This window comes from Rutilus rutilus (assembly GCF_951802725.1).
Source record: "Rutilus rutilus genome assembly, chromosome: 24".
Lineage (NCBI taxonomy): Eukaryota > Metazoa > Chordata > Actinopteri > Cypriniformes > Leuciscidae > Rutilus > Rutilus rutilus.
This window is the reverse complement of record NC_140228.1, coordinates 5,614,374-5,625,573: the sequence shown is the minus strand read 5'-3', so window position 1 is coordinate 5,625,573 and position 11,200 is coordinate 5,614,374. Positions and strand designations below refer to the sequence as shown.

General features: G+C 39.5%; 1 protein-coding gene across 1 annotated transcript; it reads left to right on the top strand.

The window, feature by feature from the left end:
• The first annotated feature begins 2,247 nt into the window (after positions 1 to 2,247).
• Positions 2,248 to 10,977, top strand: sbk1 (SH3 domain binding kinase 1). Its single transcript, XM_084399552.1, has 4 exons — positions 2,248 to 2,451; positions 5,165 to 5,349; positions 6,977 to 7,179; positions 7,812 to 10,977. The coding sequence occupies exons 1-4, from the start codon at positions 2,414 to 2,416 to the stop codon at positions 8,583 to 8,585; spliced, it is 1,200 nt and encodes a 399-aa protein (XP_084255678.1). The 5' UTR covers positions 2,248 to 2,413; the 3' UTR covers positions 8,586 to 10,977.
• The last annotated feature ends 223 nt before the right edge of the window (positions 10,978 to 11,200 follow it).

Below are 11,200 nucleotides of genomic sequence, written 5' to 3'. Positions count from 1 at the left end.
CATATTATAAAATAATTATTGTGCATAAACATGGGCTTACTGGGCAGACATTTGCAGCAGGATTCCACGTTCAAGCCCATATTTTATAAGACAGTGTTTCCAAAAAAAACATGCCGACCTGGATAAAGTGAGGAGACAGCAACTTAAACTAGGACAAAAAGTGTGCAAGCTCAAGATGAGAGAAAGCGTAATGAAAAGAAACGGAGGCGTAACACAAAGGAGAGGTGAGATTACTCTGCATTTGGGCTTTCAGAAGGATGTTTATAACGGTTTCTTTCCATTATTGTGAATGTGTGGAAACGACAGTGTTATTTTACTAGATTTACATTTCCTGAAATGTTCGTTTTAGGCTGAGGTTTAACACCTTGAATGCAGTGTAAGTCGCTTTGGATAATCTGCCAAATGCATAAATGCACATTTACTTCTTTACCCCGTCTGTTACACTATATTAGATCATTAAAAAAAAAAAAGCCAATCACAATGCAGTATGTAAATATCACAATGATGTCACTGTGGTCGGTTAGGTTTTGAATAACGAACATTCTAAACAATGAATGTCAACGGGAAATTTTGATGCATCATGATGATATTTGTTGTGGTGCCTTTAATTTAATTGTAGTAATAAACATGATTTTTCATTATTGTATTACATTAATGAGAATCTAATGAAAAACTGAAATAATTTATAAAACCTATAGACATATTTTAAGTCACCATGACATTAAAACTGACAATTCTTGTTTTTATGGAATATCGCAGCATTTATTATAAAAGATTTATCTGTGCACATAATTATTTTTTAAATTCATGTGCCTCATAATCTTTAGTCTAAATATCTTACCTTTCCTCTTGCAGCGACATCTCTTCCAGAGCCCGTCTACGGAGAGCCTGTCCACTCCCTATTAAGTCCTATTGTACCGAATTTTGGTTGTAGTACCACCAGAGTTCCACTGGGGGCGCTCGCCATGAGTGCAAAATGAATGGGAGTCAATGGGGCTAGACGGCTAAATTTGTCTCTTTCACCCGATTGCCGTTGAGAAATCTCAGATGTGATTGTAGATTTTGCAAGTTCAACATGGGTTTTAGGTCGAAAGTTGAATGAACGAGTACTTATGTCGTTTTGATTTCTTACAGGTTGAGTTGTTGTTGCCCATAACACGCTAGCATTCTGCTAATGACGTCAGCATTCTGACGTCATTGACATTTTGAAAGACTTTTTTAAAGCAAATAAGTGACTCTAAAAAATCTAACACCCAGCAATGTGTAATTTCTTTGCATCTCCTTTCGAATACAACATTCAAATTACTAGACAAAAAATTATATCCTGAGAAAAGTGGATTTTGAGCGGTATACCGCCATTGACCTCCATTCATTCTGCACTCGTCCTGTGAGCGCCCTCATATGGAATCAGAGTGGAACTGCAACCAGTTCAGAAGCCGGAAGTGTAGTGAGAGTGAAACTTCTCGCCATATTAGACATTCTCTGTCTCTTCTCTGATGATGTGTTTACTGGTGTGAGGGTGGGGCAGCCTGTCACTCACGTCAGATCCACCAATAGCAAACCACAACCATCCAATCAAATCCCCACGGACAAAATCAAGCCCCGCCCTACATTTGTTCTTGTTCGAGAAGCTGTTTTACTCGTCTATACGTCACAATAGGGAAGAAAAGACTATCCCTTCCATTTCAGCCGACTATAAAAAAAAGAAAACTAATAAAAATGACAAATGTATAAAAAATACCTAAAATTAAAATAAAAACATGAAAACCTATTTATAAAAATATGTATCTCGACTAACAAAAAAAACAGTACACAGTACAGGAATAAGAACTTGGAAGGAAACTGTGCTTGAATGTCACAGAATGCGAGAAAGATCTAAAAATAGGTTTGATGTTCTGCATTAAATTGTGGGTGAAAATGAAGCCTGGATGCCGGGACGCTGCTGGCTCGAGGGCTTCTGTGATCATGTGAACACAGGCCATTGGCTGAGCACATCTCACATCCCTAAAGGACCCTGGATGCTGCGAGACACAGACGCCGTTCTTCCAGCATCCAGGAGCGCAAACGCAATGAAGTAGGTCATTCACGCACAGATACAACCCCCTCCCCTCTCTCTCTCTCTCTCTCACACACACACACTGTACATCACTGATGACTGAACACACACACAAGCTCCTCTCTCCTCGTGCTCCAGCAGAACCTTCACAAAGGAAACACTGAACAGGACTGTGATTTTTCCACATGAGCGCAGGACTGGAAAGCAAAGCTGAGGATGTAGAGCAGAGCAGTGTGTGTGTGTGTGTGAGACAGAGCTCTGAGCCAGACGTCCTTCAGGAACGCTGAGGAAACTCATTCTTTGTGATTGAAGATCATGCTTTTCTGGGGGGAATGAGCTGGTAGACGCGCCGTTTGGATGCAGGAACATGAGGGAGAGAGAGAGGGCACCAGCAGGTGAGTCCTGGAGATCTCCTTCGTCAGGTCATCGCTGGGAAACTGAAGCCTGACGCCTGTATTGATTTCTTTTGTCTGAAGACCGCTGAGGGCTCAACTGTTTGTTTTGCACTGTTGGCGGCACGGCGTGCATTCAGGCATTCTTGTTGATGTCTCCAGGGTCTGAAATTATAGGCGTGTTTGTTAACATTTATAATATCCACAAAGCATGTGAAGTTACTGAATGAGGTGAAAAAAGAAAGGAAATGAAGGGGGAATAGAGGAGAAAGTGGGTAGACAAAAATGCTACAGTAAATAAATGAATTAAAACAAGTATAAAAAAGGAATAGAGTTTAATGAGAATGAATTCAGAACTGTTTTATTTTGTGTAATGCTGATGCATTTAGCGTTTTAAAAAACATGTAAGTATAAGCAAGAATGTTGAGTGTGAAATGAGTGTGACCTGTGAGGGAGGGCAGGTCAAAGGTCACCTTCAGGTGTTGAACTTGGGATAAAATTTAGGAACAAATTGTCCCGTTTATTAAGTGGGGCAATTATGATTTACTATAGAAAAGTGCATTCAAGACTTTTCAAAGTTATATATCAGTAAATTAAACTGATTATTGGAGTGCATTTTTACAAGAAAACACCTCTTCAGAATTTCATGTTTTACTTGCCATTTATTTCTTATTATTTGTGAAATTTACTTGCAATATCTGAGTGAAAAATGTTTCAAAATAAATCCTACATCAAATTTCCTTTCAGAGAAAGCAAACTGAAGTCATACACAAAATATATGGGCTATTTCTTTCCATAATATATATAAATATATATATAAAATTTACTTCAAAGTCTTCAAAATGGAGCTAATTAACATCAAGCAGCTTTATAAAATGGAAAGTTTCTGTTCCAGCTCATTTTGTTGTTGTTGTTCTGTAGGATTAATGTGCATTTCTTCCAATTGTCCTTCTGGAAATTCATTTTCCTGTCATTCCCATTCAATATCCAGTGTGTTATGGCTATTTCAATTGAAATTGGGAAGGGAAATTCCTAAATTCTCAGTGCTCAACCGGTTGAGGTAGAGAATGAAGGGCGGGAGAGAACGACAGGTGGGTTAATGCAGTAAAAATAACAGGTATCTAGCCGAGGTAGACGATGACCTCTAGAGGAAATGAGAACGTTCCTGAATCGATTTCTCATTTGTTTCTCAGTCAGGGGCTAAAGTGTCCTGGATAGCAGGGGTTCTGCACATCAGAACTTCTGAGAGGTCATCTTAAGGTCATCTGTTGTTGTTGTTGTGTAGCAGTGATGCTCAGCGGAGGGTCTTGCGCTGTCACTATGCATGATGCTGATAACATGAGGACTCATTCTAGGTCACTGCTTTATTCCCGTGAGCTCTGCGGGGCGTCAGTCAGTGCCCTTTGCTGCTGTTGAAATATTCACAGAGATTTGACTGCTTCGTCGGAGTGTAGAAGTGCTGACAAGAGGAAAGAAATAAGGACACGAGCGGTAGAGGGAGAAGAATAAACAGAGCAAAAGATAAAAGACGTCATCAAGGAGGTCTGTAACACCAGGAGAGAGTTACTCACCAGGGGCCGGTCTCACAAAACATTCTTCAGAACAGAGCTTGAAGTGGGCCGGCACTTCTATATATTAATCTTTAGTGTTCTCCTCACATGATACCGGTACTTTTCCACTCAGTCAAAGCATCAGTGCAAGCGAGCAGGGCCGTCGCTAGCGGGCCGAAAGGTGGTGACGAACACCCAGACACACACACACACACACAACATGATTTCAACCGAGGGGGCGGCTGTGAATGCAACGAACCGCTATTAATAACTATTTAAAATACATTAGAAAACATGACTCCAAAAATAGTGTGCATGCTTATTATTATTAAGGCAATTTGCATACAGCACAAAAAAGATGACCTTTGAGGGGATTTTGATCAGCAAATCTTCAACAAGAATGGCCATACAATCAGATAACCCATTTTTTTTTTCTCATATATTTTTATTTTATTATTTCTGTTCAATATTTGTTATTTTTAGGGGATTTTATGGTACCAAATTATATTTATGGAATAGTTATGATCCATTTATTAGCTGTTAATGACTTTATAAGCATAGACCTGAAATGAAATTTAAACTGGTAAATCTAGAATTTTCGAATCATGTCCATAATAATTTTTTTGTTCACCTAGCAAGTGCCGAAACCTTAACTGAGTTTCGTATCATTCCAATAAAGTTAAAAAATGTAAATAAATAAAGCGTAAAACCGAACAGCATCAGAGATTACAAATATATTCGCAAATACACAAAAAATCGTAAGAAATGTTTTAACAAAAAAAAAAAAAAAAGATATATTTACTTGGGAAGAAGCTTTTATAAACATGCCTTAGAAAAAAACATTACTGATGTGCATCTTGAGACAGAGTGGCATATTTTAAGATATTTCAGTGCAAGTTGCTTTCAGTCAAACAGCTCAAACATGCGTGTTAGTCTGGAATAAGCTTAAGCCTCGTCTGTGAAACCAGGGGTTAATATCTTAAGTCATTTTGCTTCTCAAGTAAATATATCTTGATTTAGGAATTTTGAGATCTTTTAATGGAAAACGAGACAAAATTACTAAGCAAGAGCTTACTAAGCTGTGTGAATCTGGCCTCAGGACACACCTCCTCTTGAAATAAGTCTGTCAGTGCATGTGAGATGATGTGTGTGTGTGTGTTTCTCAGTGCCCAGGTGGGTGTTCTCGCAGCGGGACGGGGCAGTGAGACGAGCGGGGCTCCGGTCGAGGACATGCAGGCGCTGTCCATCACGTCTCTCTCCGCCTCAGAGGTAGAACAGCAGTATGAGCTGATCGCTGCTTTGGGGAAGGGCACCTACGGCAAAGTCGACTTGTGTGTGCATCGGACACAGGGTGAGTCTGGATGAAAATGAGGCAGTGCCGGGGGTTTTTCCCGTCTTTTCAGTGGAACCAAAACAAAAGAGATTTTGCATAATCTCCTGGCTGCTCCTTTCCATACAATGGAAGTGAATGTAGATAGACACTAGCTGTGTCTGAAACCGCTCACTCGTTCACTCATTTACTAATCCCTACATAGTGAATGGCAGTTGAGTGCACTACACCAGAGTGAACGAAAATGAGTGAGCGAATTCGGACGCTGACATAGCTAATTATCACGCGCCAGAGAGCTCGGACAATTTCGTCATAAACATTACCTACCCATCTTTAATATTTCCTTTTTTGGCTGTATGAATTGTATGTAACAATTGTATGTATATATTTTTCACGTTTATTGCGTTATTTGATAAAAAAAAGAAAAAAAAAAACCCTTGCTTGTCATATTTATTTACTTTTTACATTTATATGTGAAAATAAAAGAGAACAAAACACTACACAACACATTTGTTTATTCAAATATAGATATAACGGTATATATATATATAAATAAATAACCAGGCGTCTGGTGTTATAAATGATTGTTTTCACCGTTGCCATGGTGACATTGTTGTTTATTTTTCATTCGCGCTCTATCGCCTTATCGTGTTGGATTGTGGGAAATAGTAGCTGTGTCTGAAATCGCTCCCTATCCACTATATAGTGCACTATTTAGGGTGTCGGCCATTTTGTAGTGGTGTCCGAATTCTGAGTGAACGACATCATTCCCTACATTCGTTCACTACTTTTACCCACAATCCTCTCTGAATTCGAGTGTACATCCGATGTACACTTGCTGAGACACTATTTCCCACAATCCAACACAATAAGGCGATAGAGCGCGAATGAAAAATAAACAACAATGTCACCATGGCAACGGCGCACGCGATATAGAAAACAATCATTTATAAGACCAGACGCCTGGTTATTTATTTATATATATATACCGTTATATCTATATTTGAATAAACAAATGTGTTGTGTAGTGTTTTGTTCTCTTTTATTTTCACATATAAATGTAAAAAGTAAATAAATATGACAAGCAAGTGTTTTTATTATCTTTTTTATTTTTATCAAATAACGCAATAAACGTGAAAAATACATACATACAATTGTTACATACAATTCATACAGCCAAAAAAGGAAATATTAAAGATGGGTAGGTAATGTTTATGACGAAATTGTCAGAGCTCTCTGGCGCGTGATAATTATGTCAGCGTCCGAATTCGCTCACTCATTTTCGTTCACTCTTTGCTGGTGTAGTGCACTCAACTGCCATTCACTATGTAGGGATTAGTGAATGAGTGAACGAGTGAGCGGTTTCAGACACAGCTAGTGTCTCAGCAAGTGTACATCGGATGTACACTCGAATTCAGAGAGGATTGTGGGTAAAAGTAGTGAACGAATGTAGGGAATGATGTCGTTCACTCAGAATTCGGACACCACTACAAAATGGCCGACACCCTAAATAGTGCACTATATAGTGGATAGGGAGCGATTTCAGACACAGCTACTGTCAAGCTCCAAAAAATGCTTCTCTATATTCACATAGAGAGATCTTGATGCATCATGATGTTTCATTCATCGCTGTTTTGTGTATTGGCAGGAACTAAACTGGCTCTGAAGTACGTGAGTAAGAACAAGACGAAGCTGCGTAGTTTCCTGCGCGAGTACAGTCTGACGGCGGCTCTGGGCTGCAGTCCGTTTATCATCAAAGTCCTGAACGTCCTGTTTGAGACGGAGGACAGCTACGTGTTCGGCCAGGAGTACGCGCCCGCGGGAGACCTGTTCGACATCATCCCACCTCAGGTATCACTGCGCCTCATATCACCTGTTCAACACCTGTATCAGTATTTCAGTGTGTCAGAATCCTGAACGCACACACAGCTTGTCACATGTTTCAACCCAAAATAATGATGCTGAAAATTCAGCTTTGATCACAGGAATAAATTACATGTTACTATATACTGCAATAGAAAACAGCTACTTTAAACTGTAATAATATTTCACAATTTTACTGTATTTTTGATCAGTCTTGGTAAGCAGAAAAGACTTCTTTCAAAAACATTTTAAAAACTCATACCGAACTCAATATGATTTAGTCTGGATGACATGAACAGTACAGAAAACCAACTATCTGTATGTATCGTTCTTTTTTCACATTTTCTGTGCTATTTTGGGGGGGAAATATGGCCAAAAAATTTTATATCCAAAACATGCACAGGGAATTTGTATAACTTTATGATTGATAGGTATAGCCTATGTTAATTCTGCATACATCTGTGCAGTTCTACAGGCTGTTTGATCCTGCTTTTGATTATAGAAAACACGGTGAATCAACTATAAGTTTCTACTTCCTCCTTTACAGATTATGAGCTTATATACTCTCTATACCTCCTCAGCTCTAAACTGTGCCATCTTGTGTTCCCGTGTGTTTTCAGGCCGGCCTGCCGGAGGAGATGGTCAAACGCTGTGTTCAGCAACTGGGTTTGGCTCTGGATTTCATGCACAGCAAGAGTCTCGTCCATCGTGACGTGAAGCCAGAAAACGTTCTGCTTTTCGACCGCGACTGCCGGCGTGTGAAATTGGCAGATTTGGGAATGACACGGCGGGCGGGCAGCCGGATCAAGCGGATCAGCGGCACCATCCCATACACTGCAGCCGAGGTGTGCCAGGCCTCGGTTTCGGATGGCATCGTCGTGGCGACGACCCAGGACGTGTGGGCTTTCGGAGTTCTGCTCTTCTGCATGCTCACGGGAAACTTCCCGTGGGAAGCGGCGTTGCCAAGCGACGCATTCTTTTCGGAATTTCAGCGCTGGCAACAGGGGGCGTGTCCTCCAGGAGCCGTTCCCTCCCAGTGGAGGCGTTTCTCTGATGATGCGTTACGCATGTTCGGCCGGCTATTGGCGTTGGAGCCGGAGCGGCGCTGTGGCGTTAAAGAGGTGTTTTACTTCCTTAAATACGACCTGCTGAATCATCATCGCCGCAGAGCGTCCTGTAGGGCCCCGAGGGGAGGAGCCTCACGTTGCTCCGCCCACAGACACACAGAGCCCTCCCCCCCTTCAGGCACTTCCTGTCTACGCCCCACCCCCCTCAAACGTAGCATCCTGTCGGAACCACATTCCTCAAGGGAAGAGTCCTCCAAAAGCCCGTCGCCCAACCGCCAAGACAAGAGCAAAGTGATGATGACCACTCCTATTGAGATTTGTGTATGAAGACAAAACTGGGTCTCAAAAGTGTACGAGTTTCACTGGACAGCTGCGAAACTGGTAGCAATATTACTTCAGGAGAACTACTGGAAAAACGCTTGCACAAGAATGACAAGAACGCCGTAGGCTATTAAGAACTAGCAAAACTATTACTCTGTGACTGTGAAACCTCACTAATTTAGAGGAAAAGAAGATCGACAGGATCAAAATAACTTTGGTAGGTCACTTTAGCTCTAGAAATTATTTAGTTTTGCAAGGAAAAACATACTGAATTTAACATAATTGCTTTTAATTTAAAAGAATAGTTCACTCAAAAAACAATAACATGTCTTTCTTTCTTATGGAGTCCCTAAAGGGACATGGTGAGGGGAAAATATGAGATGGGAAATATGTCAATACTTTTCCGTTATCTTCCAAAACTTTTGCGTTTGACCGAGAAACTTTGCGTTCCCCCTAGAAACAAACTTTGCGTTCGCTCGCAAAACTTTTGTGTTCCCCTGAGAACCTTTGCGTTCACTTGCAAAGACCTCAAAAGGTGTGTGAATGCAAAGTTTCTCAGGGAAACGCAAAACACTTGGGTGTGAATGCAAAAGCACTGAAAAATACATTTTCCTCCCATCTCATATTTTTTCCCCCATCGCCTTGTCCCTTTAGGGGCTCCGTACTTTCTTGCATTGAACACGAATGAAGAAATACTGCACAATGCTCCATAATGGGTGCTTTAGATGTCAAGATCCTGAAATCACATCAAAGTACCATAGTCTGAGTCCTCTAAAGCCATATGATAGATTTATGTGAGGAAAAGTCATTGTTAACCAAAAATTGCATTGATGCTGATTTTTGCTTCAAAAATACATCTTCACTGTCAGAAAGAATGTGAAAAATCATACCTTTAGCTTGTGACTGAGGCAGTACCCATAAAGGAACAATTTTGTAACATATCTAGCCCTAAAATGCATATCATTTGTGTAAGTTACTAATATACACCTTTTAGGAGTAGATAAGGTACTGAGTTGTACGATTTTTGCACACATTTTCTAAAAGAGAAGATGCATTGATGGTCATTGACATCAAATTTGATCCATCTTGATTTAAATTGAATGATATTTGAGAGATACGCACTCAAAGCTGATGGACGTGTGGCTTTACAAGACTTAGGCTAGAATATAGTGTATAGACTTCTGTTGTAGTGCTATTTTAGTATCATTGATATACTATAATAGATCGTCATATTTTTAATTTTAGGTAAGGTTTTAATCATTTTTGTTGGTTTTTTAAATGTCTATAGTTTTAGTTATTTTAGTACTTTACTACTAAACGAAAATGGGAAATGTTGAGAAATGCAACACCAGGGTGAGTAAATGATGACTTAGTTTTTATTTTAGGGTGAACTATCCTTTTAACTTTTCAATAGTGCACTGAAACTCGGCAAACAGGGAAGTACACTGATGGTGTGAATATACGGATCGCCGTCTTTTCTCCACGGAGGCTCGTCATCACGTGACTTTTGAACCAGCCTACGACAGAATCATACATGTGCACCAATAGAAGAAGAAGATATATTTTATACTGGATTTTTTTTAGTTTTACGAGAAAACTGGAAAATCCACGATTACCTGGAGACTGCCTAGAAGAACTTCCACAGAGACACAGGACTTTTAAACAATCTTCGAGAGTAAAGACACAGTCTCCATAGATCACAGGGATTTTATTATGCATCTTTGTATTTGAAGTGTGCATTCAAACACCTTTCTATGAGATTTCTGAAGAAAAGTGGCGATCTTAACGGCTCAACCGAGACCCGTCTTCCGAGTTCTCGTATAAAGAGTCATTTAGGTAAGCAAAGCCTCAAGGGATCATTTCAAGAACACGAGAGCATCTGCTCTCTAGAACATTGTGACTGTGTTTCGTCAGGTAGTGCTAATTTGTAGCTTCTTTTGTATCAGAGAACAAACGATCAATTAACTAACTTCTAAAGAGACTCTTTTTTAGTCTTAAATTAAAGTGTATGTTTACATAGGATGCATTAGATAGTGATCTAGGTGGTATAGAGCAGTTAATGTTAATGTCTGAGGTTTCTCATCAAAAACAAACTCAAGAACAGACGAAAAGAATATGATATAATCTGAAGGAGTTCTCTGTTGTGGTTAGTATGAGATAATAGCAATCATAAAACAGTTTAATGATAATGGATTTTGCTCTTTTTATAGGACTGTTTCATGGTTATAAAAGTTGTTCAAACGAACTTGGAATATCAACCTACAATAGTTGGTGTTTTTTTATAAAAAAAAATAAAAAAAAAGTACATTTATAAACCTACATGTTATTTAGCTGTTGTAAGGATTGTCATACAGTCGTAGATTGTTCTGGATGATAAGCAGCTAATTAAACAGATTAAATGCACATTGAATTGCACCTTTTGCGTCTATAATTTTGTGTGTGTGTCACAGTTTAAAACTACTACAACACTACATAAACAGAAGTTAAGGTGACCTGCTACAACTTAAATAAATGTATCATGCATGGTTGCAAGTTAAAATTATGATTTATTGATTTTATTAAAGGAGCTGTATGTAAGATTGTGGCCAAAACTGGTACTGCAATCACTTTCAAATTACTGT

Bases quoted from the DNA above. Each gene is read 5' to 3' on its own strand.
- sbk1 (XM_084399552.1), top strand. From the start codon at position 2,414: ATGCAGGAACATGAGGGAGAGAGAGAGGGCACCAGCAG. The intron at 5,350-6,976 runs GTGAGTCTGGAT...GTGTATTGGCAG, and splicing joins GTGTGTGCATCGGACACAGG to GAACTAAACTGGCTCTGAAG. The intron at 7,180-7,811 runs GTATCACTGCGC...GTGTGTTTTCAG, and splicing joins TCGACATCATCCCACCTCAG to GCCGGCCTGCCGGAGGAGAT.